Genomic DNA, 16,844 nt, shown 5'->3' with positions numbered 1-16,844 from the left:
TATTTTCAGAAAGTATGCCTTATAAAAGACTACTTGCTCAACTGACAATTTATTGTTAGAATCTATGACTCTTCAGCCACTTTTCCCCCACAGACAAAATGAAGTAAAATCTCGGGGAACTAACAGAGGACTGTATTTCTCAGGAAAGAGGAGCAGCTATGGCTTTAGACTGCTAACCCTACTCAAAACACACGAAAGCAGCTACCTCTCTCCTGGCCCACATGCACACACAGGATGACTTAGCATTTCTAGAAGGAAGCTTTGTAAGATGACTGGTGCAACGGGTGATGAGGCAAACCCTTCCTGTTACAGGGGGAAGAGAGCAGCTGGAAGACTTCCCTGTTAGTTCACAAATAATGATGGCTCTCAGCCAGGGGGTGGGCCCAGCCACCCTGTGCAAAGGGGTATATGGATCCACAGGAGGAGAGTAGGAGCTCCTGGACCTCTCTTGTGGTGTCAGGAGAGCCACAGGCCAGTGAGGGTGGCCCAGGGGATCCCTCACTCAGTGTCCTCTGCTCCAAGACTTGGCTGGGCCGAGTCTGGCCAGTCCCACCTCTGGCCACTGGTCAGCTCTGCGGGAAGTGAGACGCAGGGATCTACACAGACCGCCTGTGTAGACGCTGCTGCCCAGTGTTGAAAGTCTTATCTGGGCTGCCCCCCAGCCATCCCCACATACCCCTCCCCTTCCGGCCCCCGGCCCTCATCCACATATACTTGACTCCGTGCTCCTAGCTACTGGCCCCTCCCTCCTCACCTATGTTATGGCTCCGATCTGCTAAAAGCAGCCAACTTCCTCCTACACAGCACCCAACTGTAGAAACCACCGGCTTCCCTCCTGACTCTGCTTTACACCACAGTCATCAATAAGGCGAGGCACAATAAACAGGGAGCTCAAAAGGTGAGAAGAGTCTAGGGAGAGAAAGGCAACCTGTATCTAGAGGAGCAAACAGGAAAAATTCTGTTTCATTTTATTATTTTTGAGGTGGAGTCTCACTCTGTCACCCAGGCTGGAGTGCAGTGGTGCCATCTCGGCTCATTGCAAATTCCGCCTCCCGGGTTCAAGTGATTCTCCTGCCTCAGCCTCCTGACTGGCTGGGATTACAGGCGCGCAACACCACGCCCACCTAATTTTTGTATTTTTGATAGAGATGGGGTTTCACCATGTTGGTCAGGCTGGTCTCAAACTCCTGACCTCGTGATCCGCCCACCTCAGCCTCCCAAAGTGCTGGGATTACGTGAGCCACAGTGCCTGGCCCAATTCTGTTTAATATAGTGAGAACATTCTGCCAGAAGCAAAGATCAGCCTTTCATTAACCATGAGAGGCATCTTTCATTCTCCCTTTTCATTCCTGCCAGAAGTCTATGTATTTTACTCTTAAAGAACCAACTAGGCCGGGCGCGGTGGCTCAAGCCTGTAATCCCAGCACTTTGGGAGGCCGAGACACAAGGTCAGGAGATCGAGACCATCCTGGTGAACACGGTGAAACCCCGTCTCTACTAAAAAAAAAAAAATACAAAAAAATTAGCCGGGTGGGGGGGCGGGGCCTGTAGTCCCAGCTACTCGGGAGGCTGAGGTGGGAGAATGGCATGAACCCGGGAGGCGGAGCTTGCAGTGAGCTGAGATCCGGCCACTGCACTCCAGCAGCCTGGGCGACAGAGCGAGACTCCGTCTCAAAAAAAAAAAAGAACCAACTTTGCCGGGCACGGTGAATCATGCCTGCAATCCCAGCACTTTGGGAAGCCGAGGTGGACAGATCCCCTGAGGTTAGGAGTTCAAGACCAGCCTGACCAATATGGTGAAACCCCGTCTCCACTAATAATACACAAAAATTAGCCAGGCATGGTAGCATATGCCTGTAATCCCAGCTACTCGGGAGGCTGAGGCAGGAGAATCACTTGAACCTGAGAGGCGGAGGTTGCAGTGACCCAAGATCGTGCCACTGAACTCCAGCCTGGGCAACAGAGCAAGACTCTGTCTCAAAAAACAAACATACACACACAGAAACACCAAACCCCCCCACCCACCGCCAAGATTTTGATGTTGTTAATCCCCTCTTGTTTTCTTTCTTTTATTATTTCCTTATCTTTCTGAGTTTGATGCTTAGCTCATTAATGTAAGATAAAAACAAGTGGGCAGGATACAGACCAACTTCAGGATAGTGGCTTTCTTCTAAAAGAGGAAGGGGAAGGAACTTAGCAAAACAAGGACTCACATAGATAGGTAATTTTTATTTTTTTAATATCTGGGGGGAAAAAAGGAAAATTTTAATAATTTCTGAGTACATAAGCCTATGTTATTCATGAACTTTTTTTGGCGGGGGGATGGAGTGTCATTCTGATGCCCAGGCTGGAATGCAGTGGCACGACCTCTGCTCATGCAACCTCTGCCTCCTGGGTTCAAGGGATTCTCATGCCTCAACCTCCTGAGTAGCTGGGATTATAGGCACCTGCCACCATGCCCGGCTAATTTTTCTTTTTTTCTGAGATGGAGTCTCGCTCTGTCGCCTAGGCTGGAGTGCAGTGGTGCCATCTCGGCTCACTGCAACCTCTGCCTCCTGGGTTCAAGTGATTCTCCTGCCTCAGCCTCCCGAGTAGCTGGGACTACGCCTGCCACCACACCCAGCTAATTTTTTGTATTTTTAGTAGAGACGGGGTTTCATCGTGTTAGCCAGGATGGTCTCGATCTCCTGACCTTGCGATCCACCCGCCTTGGTCTCCCAAAGTGCTGGGATTACAGGCGTGAACCACTGTGCCTGGCCCTGTTATTGATGAACTTTTCTATGAAAAATTTCACTGAAGTTACCTGCCTCATAAATAAGATCTTAGACCACTGACTACAATTACATCACTAATGCTAAAATGCTAAAATATTCCAAAGATAAAACTGGATAGGAAGGACAGTCACTTCTGAATTTACCTCACCGTTTGTATGAATAAGATAAGAACTACAAAGAAGAGAATCAAAAGCAGTGTCAGCCTCTCTTACACTGTCAGTTTCTTCAACACAAGAAAGAGCAAAAGGCACTCTGAAAGCTGAAGAGGGCTGAAGAGATTCTCTAAAGACCCGTCTGTATCAGTCCTCCAGATATCAAGATCAGAATAGTGGACGAAAGGGCCCAAGTGAAAAGCGTAACATTACCAATGAGGGTGACGGGTACGCCGTACTCCAGGGCAGAGATGGCGGTCCACTTCCCCGTGCCCTTCTGCCCCGCGCTGTCCCTGATCTTTGGCAGCAGGTGTTTGCCATCGGTGTCTTGGAACTTGAGTATATTGGCTGTGATTTCAATCAGGAATGAGTCTAGCTCTGTCTTATTCCAATCCTCAAAGGCCTGCGTGCAGAACACAGGAGAGAACCATGTGAGAGGAACGAGGGCTGTGCAAGGAAGCCCCTTGTCCAATGTCCATGCTGACCAATGCTCACGGTCGCCAGCAGGCTCTGCTTGCGTCTGCCTGGGGACTTCTGCTCCTGCTGGTTGAGTTTTATGCTAACCCAGAGTCAGTTATGTTTGTTCTGAACCTGGTTATGCTGAATTTCTGGCCACCAGAAGTGTTGTCTCCTCAGAGTCAAGGGCTCCTCACTTCACTTATGTCTCTGTGCGGTCGCCTCCCCAGAAGCCTTCTGCAATCACCCGATCTCGTCCCAGTTTACTCTTTACTCTCACAGTCATCACTAACTAGTCTGATATTGTTTGTTTATTTCTCTCTGTCTTCCCAGCTCCGGGAGGGCAGGCACTTTGCTTTCTTCACTAGTATATCCCCAGCATTTAGAATCATGCCTGGCATATAGTAGAGCACTCGTGTGTTTGCTGAGCGAACACATTAAATATTATATACACCAATTAAAAATGAACACAAAAAGAAAAGCGCTTTTTCTGTGAAAGAAAACTAAGGTAATGTTTTAGAACAATTAACAGCAAGCCAGTGGAACAAACAATAGTCAAAATAAGTGAGGATGACACGAATAAAAAACTAGGAGGAAATCAACAAAAAACCTGGAAAGCTTCTATCCTGTATGCCTTGCTAGTGTCTGTAAATCATTTCCCACTGGAAATAACTGAAACTAGAAATTCTAGATGGTAAGACATGACTAGAAAGCACATTAGCAAACCATACTTAACGAGAAGGCCTTGGCCCTACAAAAAATGATGGGTGAATGAAGGTCCTTTCCTGCGTTTTCAGTTAAAATCGATGTTTACCTCATGATAAAGATACATTCATCTAAAGTATTTAGGGAAAACAAAAGTATGGATACCTGCAGTTTACTTTGAATGTATCCAAAAACTGAGATGAAATTGGTTGGGGGTGGACAGACACTGATAAGGCACGTACAGGAAGCTGTGGGCGGGAGAAAGGAGGCGCTGTGTGCCCAGGTGTTCACTGTAAAACTCTCAACTTCTGTGCTGCATGTTTGAATGTTTTCATAATAAAATGTTGGGGGAAATGCTTTGGCGCCCCTACTTGGACTGACTTTTTGGATTAACTATCAAAACGCCAATCCCAACTGGATGAGAAAAGAAAGCTTCTGCTGCACCTGCCATGTGGGACAACTGCGGAGTAAATGAGACAGGTATGTGGAGTGACACAGTGCCTGACACCAGGTCAGTTACGCTAAACGGTGGCGATGATAACCACCCAGACTCTGGGGGGACTTTCTGCTTAGTGACTCACTAGCATAGTGTATAGCCCTATTACTAACAGTTTCCCTTAAAGTAGGCTGAGTCCATGCAGGCCACCAGAATGGCCAAGGGGATAGGAATGAAGAAAAGATTCAGTGTCCGTGGCAAAGTGAGCACTCCCTGCAGAATGGACACAGAGGCAGTGCCGGGGCCTCACCTGGGCCATCTCGCCCTGCGCCATGCCCAGCACGTCTTTCATCAGGTGGTACGCCTCACAGATCAGCTGCATGTCCCCGTACTCTATCCCGTTGTGCACCATCTTGACGAAATGGCCTGCTCCCTCATCTCCCACCTGTCAGGACAAGCACCAAGAGGCCTTCAGAGAGACAGGCGACACACCAGAGAAGTCCACGTCAGCTTTGACGCCAACGTCCCTGGCAAGGCTACCTCTCCACACAAAAAATAACAAGTATAAAATGAATACAGTATTTTTGATACAAGAAGCATACAGCAATTCAATACAAGCTTCAGTCCGGAACAGTATTATTTAACACTAATTCTAGACTCATTCTTCTCAAGGTTCCTCAAAGTCCCTGAATTCACTCTCAATAACTATGGCTCTCTAGCCTGTATTTTCTAGTCTTTCTCATCATTCAAAGCAAAGCAACTCCCCGCCTTCCCAGCCCCTACCCATAAGAAAAAAAGTCCTCTTTTTCCCAAACTTACCACTTTTCTAGCAACTAGAGGTTAAAATATATTGGCTAATTAAATCACTTTTGTTTTTTCAAAATATAAATGTAGTTGTTTCTAATGGCTACTGAAAAGTAAAATGACCCCAGATCCAAGGTTTCAACCTTGTAAGCCCAGAAAGGAGTTCTTCCAAGGCCCCATCATTGACCAGATCTTTATTGATAAGCTGGCAAGATATGTAAGATCAGAATACCAGCTTATGAATGTAGGATGAAAACCTTAACTATGGATCTTCGTGGTTACAAATGTTAGTCCGGTCAACACAGTCTGTCCCTACAGATAAGCAACTGGGAAGCCAGATTATCTGAAAATGATTTAGTTATCAAGGAACTGGAACAAAGGGAGTGATGAGAGCCAAACAGTTCATGGCATCAGGTTCTCAGTCATCTACACCCAGCTCCATGACAGGGACCCACCTGCCCAGGAGGCCAGGTGTTTGGATGACGTGGGCAGTCTCTCTCCTGGCTGTCAGCACCTGGACCGATATGACTGACGCTTACATCAGAACTCCACTGTCCATGTTTCTTTTTTTTTTTGAGACGGAGTCTCACTCTGTCGCCCAGGCTGGAGTGTGGAGTGTAGCAGTGTGATCTTGGCTCACCACAACCTCTGCCTCCTGGGTTTACCCAATTCTAACGCCTCAGCCTCCCGATGAGCTGGGATTACAGGAGCACACCATCACACTCGGCTAATTTTTGTATTTTTGTAGAGATGGGGTTTCACCATGTTGGCCAGGCTGGTCTCAAACTGCTGACCTCAGGTAATCCACTCACCTCAGCCTCTCACAGTGCTGGGATTCCAGGCATGAGCCACCACGCCTGGCCTTGTCCATGTTTCTATTGCTGCCCCCACCGACTTCTGATTTTGACACTCTGGTCATGCAGTAACCATGGCTACTAGTATCTTACTTCACCTTACCCTTCCTGCCACTTCAGCCATGAACTAAGGAGCACCTGCTTGATCAACACATGTAGAAGCAAGGACGGTGTTTCTCTTCATGACTTTGTCCTAAGTGTGTGTATATAAAAAGAAGTTGCAGGCTGCATGCGATGGCTCACACCTATAATCCCAACACTTTGGGAGGCCGAGGTGGCCAATTACTTGAAGTCAGGAGTTCAAGACCAGCCTGGGCAACATGGTGAAACCCCATCTCTACCAAAAATACAAAAATTAGCCAGGCATGGTGGCACATGCCTGTCATCCCAGCTACACTGGAGGCTGAGGCATAAGAATCACTTGAACCTGGGAGGCGGAAGTGAGCTGAGATTACACCACTGCACTCCAGCCTGGATGACAGAGCAAGACTCTGTTTCAAAAAAAAAAAAAAGAAGAAGAAGTTGCTACCACTCGCTTTTACTGCAGTGATCTTTTTGTTTTTGTTTAAGAGACAGGGTCTCACTCTATTACCCAGGCTGGAGTACAGTGGTATGATCACTGCTCACTGCAGCCTTGACTCCTGGTCTCAAGGGATTCTCCCAAAATGCTGGATCACAAGCATGAGCCACTGCGCCCGGCCTTTTACCACAGTCATCTACTATCAGGGAACAGAAGTCCCTTTCCAATCCTTCATACTAATGAGAAGATTACTCAGCCCTTTATGTCAGTCCCAGCACCAGCCTCTTTCTACCCTAAGCAGATTCTGACTGAGCTCAATGGCCGACCACTGGTAAAAAGGTAAGGGCAGGTGAGCTGCTGTAGCCAAAGCCACCAAGCAGTGGCAGGCCTAGGAGGGAGGCTTCCTGGATTCCTCAGAGGCCTGAGTCCTTGCTTCAACCTCACTGTTCATCTCATATAAAATAAAATTGAAAATTAGCATTAAAATTGCTGATATAAAATTAAAGGGAATCAGGAGCTAAAGAGAGCTTGGAGATCATGTAGTCCAACCCCGTATCTTACAGATAAGGAAACTGAGGTCCATGAAGGGACATGGCTTGCCTGATGTCACAGTTAACAAAAAGCCAGAATTGCCACTTGGGTCTCCTGAGCCTATTATTTTCCTTCCACAGCATGGGCTGAACTACAATATGAGATAAAGTTTACTTTAACGGCAACACGAGGCCGGGCATGGTGGCTCATGCCTGTAACCTCAGCACTTTGGGAGGCCAAGGCAGGCAGATGACTTGAGAGTCCAGGAGTTCGAGACCAGCCTGGGCGACATGGTGAAATCCCATCTCTACAAACAATACAAAAATTGGAAAGGCGTGGTGGCATGCACCTGCAGTCCCAGCTACTCAGGAGGTTGAGGTAGGAGGATCACTTGAACCTGGGAGGCGGAGGTTGCAGTGAGCCGAGATGGTGCCACTGCACTATGAACTAGGCTAGGCCTCCTTCGCATTCAGTGAGGGTGCAAGTCCACAAGTGACTTTGTTCAAGCACAGAACGCCTGATTCCCACAGTATGGGAAGGGGAATTTTCCACATTCATAGCCAGGACATTTGACACGGCAACAGTACATTCAGTCCTCTTCCTTTCACCCACGCAAGCAAACACCACTTTTGATTCTGACATTCTTTCCTTTGGCCGTGAAATCATATGGCTCAAAAAAAAATCTCACTTCACTTCATCCTATTCCTTTTTCAGGGATCCATCTTTTAGATGAATTACAGAAGGCTGCTTTTAATATCAACCTCAAGGCCATGAACAGTCAGTTAAGATACAAAGATGTGAACAGCAGGCATGCATTCTAGGTGTTGGCTATGCTAGCAATCAAAGATTGAGATGTTTATGTCACCAAGCTAACCACTGGGAGACCATGGTGGCCTTTCTCTGCGCACTTCATCACTTAGACACGCTCGTGTTGCCAACTGGCTTTAAAGAGTAGCCCAGAACTTGCCCAGTCACAGCAGGGTTCTCCAGTTCCTACTTTTGCAGCAATGCCTTGGAAGATGGTCTTGATGTGGGGCCTGTGGAAAGAAACAGTGCAGTTCAGCTAATGAGAAGAGACAGGCTGAGAGCCCAATTACACATAGACACCAACCCCCATCTTTTCCGTTTTTTTTTTTTTTTTGAGACAGGGTCTCATTTTGTCACCCAGGCTGGAGTGCAGTGGTGTGATCTCAGCTTGTTGCAGCCTCCTCAACCTCCCAGGTGCAAGTGATCTTCCTGCTTCAGCCCTCTAAGTAGCTGAGACTACAGGTATGTGACACCACGCCCAGCTAATTTTTTTGGATTTTGTAGAGATGGGGTTTTGCCATGTTGCCCAGATTGGTCTCAAACTCCTGAGCTCAAGTGATCCACCCACCATGGATACCCAAAGTGCTAGGATTACAGGCATAAGCCACCACCGCACCAGGCCCATCTTTTTGTTTCTAATGGGAGGTGGAAGTGCCCACAAAAAGATAATGAATGGGCCGGGTGCAGTGGCTCACGCCTGTAATCCCAGCACTGTGGGAGGCCGAGGCGGGCGGACCACAAGGTCAGGAGATTGAGACCATCCCGGCTAACATGGTGAAACCCTGTTTCTACCAAAAACACAAAAAATTAGCCAGGTATTGTGACAGGTGCCTGTAGTCCCAGTTACTCAGCAGGAGAATGGAGTGAACCCGGGATGCGGAGGTTGCAGTGAGTCGAGATGGCACCACTGCACTCTAGCCTAGGTGACAGATCGAGACTCTGTCTCAAAAAAAAAAAAAAAAAAAAAAAGGCCGGGCGCGGTGGCTCAAGCCTGTAATCCCATCACTTTGGGAGGCCGAGACGGGTGGATCACGAGGTCAGGAGATTGAGACCATCCTGGCTAACACGGCGAAACCCCGTCTCTACTAAAAACTACAAAAAACTAGCCGGGCGAGGTGGTGGCGCCTGTAGTCCCAGCTACCCGGGAGGCTGAGGCAGGAGAATGGCGTGAACCCGGGAGGCGGAGCTTGCAGTGAGCTGAGATCCGGCCACAGCACTCCAACCTGGGTGACAGAGCGAGACTCCATCTCAAAAAAAAAAAAGATAATGAATGTGCTAAGTTCTCAAGCTAAACTTCAGACCCTTAACTGAAACTGGCGCCCTTCTCCAGATCCTGGTGGACTCTCAGAGCAGAGACTGGACTATCAGACTGAGACTACAGACAGACAGGCTGAGCAGAAGCATCACCAAAGCACCAGAAGAAACGTCTTCTTAGAGACAGGGTCTCACTCTGTTGCCCAGGCTGGACTGCAGTGGTGCAATCACGGCTCCCTGCAGCCTCAAACTCCTGGACTTAGATAATCCTCCTGCCTCAGCCTCCCAAGCAGGTGGGGCTACAGGTGTGTGCCATCACAGCCAGCTAATTAAAAACATTTTTTTGTAGGGACAGGATCTTGCTATGTTGCCCAGGTTGGTGTTGAGCTCCTGGCCTCAAGCAATCCTCACACTTCAGCTTCCCAAAGTGCTGGGACCGTGGGCATGAGCAACCATGCCTGGCAAATTTTTGTTGTTGTTGCAGAGATGGGGTCCCCCTATGTTGATGTGGCTGGTCTTGAACTCCTGGGCTCCAGCACTCCTCCCACTTCAGCCTCGAGTCACTGAGATGACAGGCATGAGCCATCACACCCGGCTCAGAAACTTCTATTGCAGCAGCAGCAGATGGTATGATTGCAAACGGCAAGCAATACCAAAGTTCCTTTAGAGATCCTCTTTTAATTTTTTCCCTTTTCTTGATTTCTCCTTATAATGGCTTTTAGCAAGTGAAGAGACCCTCTTTTACTTGTCTGGATGTGTCCTGCCAGGCACACAATGGTTCTGGACATTTGGATTAAGAACCAGGCAGCGTTTTTGAGAGCTACATTACCATTCAGGGAAAGGCCGCTGTTCATTCCTTCCACAGCTCAGCACGGGGATGTATTACTCCTGAGGCTTTCTCTCACTGTTCTGCTCCCTATCGGCCAGTCAGGGCTTCCTCACAAAAAGTTCTTGGTGCAGACATGAAATCTTACAGGGTTGCAAAGTTAACATTTAGGATTAGGGATGAAGGCAGCTACACTGGAAACTGCAGAGCTTTACTGAACTTTTACAGTGTCCTTCAGGTAAAGGTGCCATTTGCACTTCTGCCAGCACAGTATGAGGAAAGAGAACTGATGGAAACCACTGGAGCACTCTGTATGTCAAATACTTTTCTGTGCATTGTCTGCTGGTTGCCCTTCTAACTGTTCACTGTGCAGGTGCTTCGAGGTATTTTCAAACCTTTTTTTTTTCTTAAGAAACAGGGTCTCACTATGTCATCCAGGCTGGCCTTGAACACCTGGTCTCACGCAGTTCTGTCACCTCAGTCTCCTGAATAGCTGGCACTACAGGTGCAAGCCACTGCACACGTAGCTGTTTAAACTTCTGAGAAGCAGGTCTCTCTACTTCTGTGTTTTATTAATAACACACTGAAGAGAATCCCCAGACTCATTCACCAGAAAGGTAGTTTAAAGAATCATTTTTTCTTTTTTACTGAGACCGAGTCTCACTCTGTCACCCACGATGGAGTGCAGTAGTATTATCTCAGCTCAATGCAACCTCCACCTCCCAGGTTCAAGTGATTCTCGTGCCTCACCCTCCTGGGTAACTGGGATTACAGGTGCCCCCCACCATGCCCGGCTAATTTTTGTATTATTAGTAGAGACGGGGTTTCACCATGTTGGCCAGGCTGGTCTTGAACTCCTGACCTCAAGTGATCCTCCCGTCTCAGCCTCCCAAAGTGCTGGGATTACAGGCATGAGCCACCGTGCCCAGGCTTAAAGAATCATATTGCAGGCCAGGCATGGTGGCTCACGCCTGTAATTCCAGCACTTTGGGAGGCCGGGGCAAGTGGATTACCCACAATTATATATATACATACACACACACACACACATATATATAATTATTATTATTTTTTGCTTTGTTTTCTTTTATAGACTGAGTCTCGCTCTGTCGCCAGGGTGAAGTGCAGTGGCGCAATCTCAGCTCACTAACCTCTGCCTCCTAGGTTCGAGCGATTCTCCTGCCTCAGCCTCCCAAGTAGCTGGGACTACAGGTGCACGCCACCACGCCCGGCTAATTTTTGTATTTTCAGTAGAGACGGCATTTCGCCATGTTGGCCAGGATCGTCTAGATCTCCTGACCTGGTGATCTGCCCGCCTCAGTCTCCCAAAGTGCTGGGATTACAGGCGTGAGCCAGCATGCCCAGCCAATTTATATGTTTTAATTAAAACATTTTTCGTTGGCCAGGCGTGGTGGCTCACGCCTGTAATCCCAGCACTTTGGGAGGCCGAGGTGGGCGGATCACGAGGTCAGGAGATCAAGACCATCCTGGCTAACATGGCAAAACCCCATCACTACCGAAAATACAAAAAATTAGCCGTGCGTGGTGGTGGGCACCTGTAGTCCCAGCTACTCAGAAGGCTGAGGCAGCAGTATGGCGTGAACCTGGGAGGAGGAGCTTGCAGTGAGCCGAGATCGCGCCACTGCACTCCAGCCTGGGCAACAGAGTGAGACTCCAAAAAAAAAAAAAATTTTTTTTGGTTTTTTTTTGTAGAAACAAGATCTCGCTATGTTGTCCAGGCTAATCTTCAACTCCTGGGCTCAAATGATCCTCCCACCTCAGCTTCCCAAAGTGCTTGGATTATAGGCATGGGCCACTATGCCCAGCCTGTTACCCATGATTATTACATAAAGTTACTTTTGGGCTACACATCAGCTAAAAGAGGCAGACCTTATTCCTACATCCGGATATTGCACAGAACATTATCTAAACTGCTTCCTTAAAGCCTATTTAGAGGCCGAGCATGGTGGCTCACACCTGTAATCCCTGCACTTTGGGAGGCCAAGGCAGGCAGATCGCCTAAGGTCAGGAGTTCGAGACCACCCAGGGTAACATGGTGAAACCCTGTCTCTACTAAAAGGCAAAAAATTAACCAGGAATGGTGGCATGCGCCTGTAGTCCCAGCTACTTGGGAGGCTGAGGCATAAGAATTGCTTGAGCCCAGGAGACGGGGGTTGCAGTGAGCTATGATCTCATCATACTGCACTCCTGCCTGGGCAAGAAAAAAAAAGCCTATTTAGAACTTCAGGTATCAGTCTTGATAGAAATTAACAGAAGAAAAAAGGCAAAAGAGGATTGTGCACATATATTATATCAAAGCAACAAAATGCCTAGATAAAAGAAATTGCCAGCATCTCCTGGGCCTCACCCTCAGGGCACCACAGAGATCAGGGTGGCAGAACTGCTCCTGGCTTATTTGTTCTCAAAGTCTCGCTCCCTTGTACAGAGATGGACACAGTGCTGATGGCACTCACCACGCTTCTTTGTTCCCTCCTGGCATGAGCGATGGGCCATACCGGGCCCCTTCCTCTCCACCACTGACTCCGCTCCCCACAAATAAAATTCCCTTGGCCTTGAGGTCTCGGCACCGTCTCTGAAGGACAGAAAAATAATTTCATTATGCTTCCATGTTTCATTATGCTCCCAAAAAAAGCTTCCCTTATAACTGAGAGGAAGTAGAAGATAGGTATGGAGAGCTTGCATTTGACAGGAAATGACCCAAGAATCTACGAATAACGATGACTCCAAAAAGTTAATCCCCTATGTGTAGAAGTTAAAAAACAAAATAGACTATGGACATTCCAGATACATACCTCTTCCCCAGAGTGAAATAATTCAGCCAAACACACATTGGCATTTTACTGGAAAAGACCTTGAATAAGACTCAATTAAGAGTAGGTTTAATACAACTTAATGCCATTCAGTACTTCAGAGCACACAGGACTTCCCTCAGCGTTTGATCCCATTAGAGGAGTGGTTCTAAACCAGTTAGAGACTGACATATCATGGATTACGTGGAAGGGGAAGGGGAGGAGTAAAAACATAATTCTCGGCCCGCTGTATCTGACTATTCATCCTCTGAGTTGTATGCGTGACTGAGAATCTCACCCACCAAGTGTGTCTTTTTTTTTTTTTTTTTCAGATGGAGTCTCACTCTGTTGCCCAGGCTGGAGTGCAGTGGCACGAACTCGGCTCACTGCACCTTCTGCCTCCCGGGTTCAAGCAATTCTCCTGCCTCAGCCCTCCGAGTAGCGTGCCACCATGCCAGGCTAATTTTTTGTATTTTTAGTAGAGACGGTTTTTCACCGTGTTAGCCAGGATGGTCTTGATCTCTTGACCTCATGGTCCACCCGCCTCGGCCTCCCAAAGGGCTGGGATTACAGGCGTGAGCCACCGCGCCCAGCCCTCAAGTGCGTCTTAACAGAAAAAAAGGCTGAGAACTATTATATCAGTAGCAATCTCACAAAAATCAGTACCACAGGGCAGTTCACCCTACTGTCAAATATGCAATGCTGACACGTTTTTTTGAACGTTCTCAGAACCTGGAAGAATCTGGACTGAAGAACACTTACTGTGGTGTCCCTATATTCAGAATTTCCTCCATCAATGATGATGTCACCAGTGTCCAACAACGGTACCTATAACCAGACACCAGCATTAAGACAGACCAGAAATGAAACATACCTTGGCAAATTAAAACAAGAATTTATTCCAAATAAACACAGTCTAAAAAGAGTCTCATTCTGTTGCCCAGCTTGAAATGCAGAAGTGCGAACATGGCTCACTGAAACCCTGAACTCCTGCAGTGGTGTGAACATGACTCACTGCAACTTTGAACTCCTTGAACCACAATGCCCAGCTAGTTTAAAAATTTTTTTTGTAGAGATGGAGTCTCACTACGTTGCGCAGGCTTTTCTCGTTGCCCAGGCTAGTCTCAAACTCCTGGGCTCAAAATCAAAAGATCCTCCTGGCTTGGCAGGAGGCCAACGCACCCAGCCTATCTAATCTTCAGTAATCCTCTCTGTGGCTAGAGGACTCTATTTAAAAGTTTAGGGCTGACCAGGCTCAGTGGCTCACACCTGTAATCCCAACAATTTGGGAGGTTGAGGCAGGCCAATCGCTTGAGCCCAGGAGTTTGAGACCAGCCCGGACAGCACAGCAAGACCCCATTTCTATTTTTAAGTAAGTAAATAGATTAAACACTGACTATAATGTCTGTGTCTAGAAGAGAGTGAGGATTCAGTGAATACATATCAAATGGTTTAGTGTATGAATGAATGATTTTATGACCACAGTTCAGAGATCAGGAAGAGACAGAGCCGTGAACATGAATATCTACCTACAGCACACCAACCAGGCTGGGCTTTATTATTTATTATTCAATCTTCCCCCTACAAGGCTCCAGTTAACATTACTTAGTATTTTCCTATACTGAAGAATAATCCACCATTTTTCAGTTTTCTCTGTCTAAAACTGAGCACAGGCAGCTTGCCACACAAAAAATTTACTATATCCTTTTTTTAAACTCAGCGTTCTTCCTTTCTAGGTCATTTGTTTGAAAAACAGTGGCATACTGGTTACAAATCCTTCTTCCTGTGGAAACAGCCTCACCGTTGATGCCACTCCTCTAGAAAAGGAGTCACTCCTCTAGAAAAGAAATCACTCCTCCAGCAAAGGAATGCTCAGCCTCCCCTGAGGTATCACTGCACTGCTTACAGCAAAACATTTCTTCTAAATGTGTAGGCCCTGGGTTTTTTCAGAGCTGTTACTACAGAATTATTTTGGGGTATCTAAATACATTATTTTCACTGGTTCCCCTACATTTTTTTTTCCAAAAAAGATACACCTGCTAAAGCCAACAAATTGTTTGGTACAAAATAAGCATCCAGTTCCCTAGGATTCCCTAAGAAGATCTTGATTTTATTTTCATCTTTTTTGAGACAGAGTCTCACTCTGTCGCCCAGACTGGAGTGGCACGATCTCAGGTCACTGTAAACTCTGCCTCCCAGGTTCAAGTGATTCTCATTCTTCAGCCTTCCAAGTAACTAGGATTACAGGTGTGCACCATAACACCCAGCTAATTTCTATATTTTTAGTAGAGATGGGGTTTCACCATGCTGGCCAGGCTGGTCTTGAACCTGGGATCATAAGCTTCCACCACCATACCCAGCTAATTCTTTTTATATTTTTAGTAGAGATGGGGTTTCACCATGCTGGCCAGGCTGGTCTTGAACCTGGGATCATAAGCTTCCACCACCATACCCAGCTAATTCTTTTTATATTATGTAAAGACAGGGTTTCGCCATGTTGCCCAGGCTGGTCTCGAACTCCTGGGCTCAAGTGATCCATTTGAACCAGCCTCCCAAAGTGCTGGGATTACAGGCGTGAGCCACTGGGCCCTGCCTTAATGAATTTCTATTGAAATGTCTGTTAGTATTCTCAGAATTACTACCACCAAAGCACAAAGTTACTTCATAAGTGCGGATCAAGTTAACCAACACTGCAACAGTTAAGCAATCATTTGGTCAGAATTTAGCAGAAATTGGAAAAAAAAAATCTCTGGAGTTAAAAGGAGAAAGGAAGAAACCAAAACCAGCTGTTATCGTGGTAGCAGCTGAGAGCAGAGCTGGCCTCACCAATTTTTCGATGAAGTCATCCACAGCTTGCCCAGCCTTCACCAGGAGGATGATCCGCCGGGGCTTCTTCAGCTTGGAGACCATCTCTTTCAGGGACTGAGCACCCACCACTTTGGTTCCCTTTGCCTCATTGGCCAAGAAATCATCAACTTTGGAGACAGTCCTATTAAAAGCACAGACCTAGAAGGACAAAAGACCTGAGTAGGAAATCCAGGACACGTAAGACCTTCAGACTGTGGCCCAAGTAACAATGACCTTTCCATTCAGCCCAAGTTCTGGGGAGGTCAGACCTGCCTTTGCCTTTTCCTCCCCAAGCTGTGGGAGGCTCACTGTAAAGCTATGTCACCTCAGTAGAATGAAACTGGCAGAGAACCCAGGCGAAGACCAACTACCCCCGGCGTTATCAGGTAGAATCCACAACCAACCTGTTAGGACTCAAAATCAAATCCAGGAACCGGCCGGTTCAACAGGCTCTGTCTGTTGCTACTGATCATCCACTTTAGCATTTAGAAGAAACATTTTCACTCTCCCCAGATCTCATCAGGCAATCAAGTTAGAGCTCTACACAGTCAGCAGGGGTTCTCCTCCCGCACCCTTCGTCTCTACTAGACACTAATCCGTTCATTCGGGCTGTGAACCTCACGGACCCACAGGCACACTCCGCCGGACTAAGGTCGGGATCGGCCCGCCCACGCCTACAGGGTGCTTCTCCTTTCCATACAAAAAGCCAGGAGCAGCAACAGAGCGCATTCGCAAAGCACGGCCAGGAGACCCGTGAGCTCCCAGACCCATCGCCGGCCTCTTAGCCCGGGAACCAAAGAGAAGACAATGCGCCCGCGCAGCTTACCACAAAGCCATGGTCATTCATGTTCAGAATTAAGTTCTGGCCCATGACGGCCAATCCGATCAGCGCGATGTCAGCTCTGGAGGGGCAGAAACAGAACAAAGAGTCAGCGCCGCTCGACGCGCTGAAACTCAGGGGCCCGGGCCTTCCCCGTTTGGCCGTAAGTGGGAGTTTGCACTTTCCTCCGCGCCTCCGGGGCCCCCCGAAGCCGGGCGCGCACGCTGCAGAGCCTCTGCCGAGCAGGC

The 16,844-nt window shown here is 47.6% G+C and overlaps 1 protein-coding gene across 2 annotated transcripts in view; it reads right to left on the bottom strand.

Moving 5' to 3' along the window:
- Positions 1–16,844, bottom strand: part of PGD (phosphogluconate dehydrogenase) — a 25,503-nt gene that overhangs the window by 7,606 nt on the left and 1,053 nt on the right. Inside the window, exons 2-8 of one of the 2 annotated variants that reach the window (XM_011935784.1) lie at positions 16,603–16,678; positions 15,756–15,935; positions 13,692–13,757; positions 12,594–12,712; positions 8,200–8,269; positions 4,834–4,968; positions 3,140–3,329 (exon numbers count right to left, since the gene is read on the bottom strand). In XM_011935784.1, the coding sequence (XP_011791174.1) occupies positions 3,140–3,329; positions 4,834–4,968; positions 8,200–8,269; positions 12,594–12,712; positions 13,692–13,757; positions 15,756–15,935; positions 16,603–16,678 (836 nt within the window). The remainder of the gene's footprint in view (positions 1–3,139; positions 3,330–4,833; positions 4,969–8,199; positions 8,270–12,593; positions 12,713–13,691; positions 13,758–15,755; positions 15,936–16,602; positions 16,679–16,844) is intronic. The other variant, XM_011935785.1, reaches the window with a different exon arrangement.

This window comes from Colobus angolensis, unplaced genomic scaffold (assembly GCF_000951035.1).
Source record: "Colobus angolensis palliatus isolate OR3802 unplaced genomic scaffold, Cang.pa_1.0 Scaffold149, whole genome shotgun sequence".
NCBI classification, from domain to species: Eukaryota; Metazoa; Chordata; class Mammalia; order Primates; family Cercopithecidae; genus Colobus; species Colobus angolensis.
This window is presented reverse-complemented; position numbering and strand designations above follow the sequence as displayed.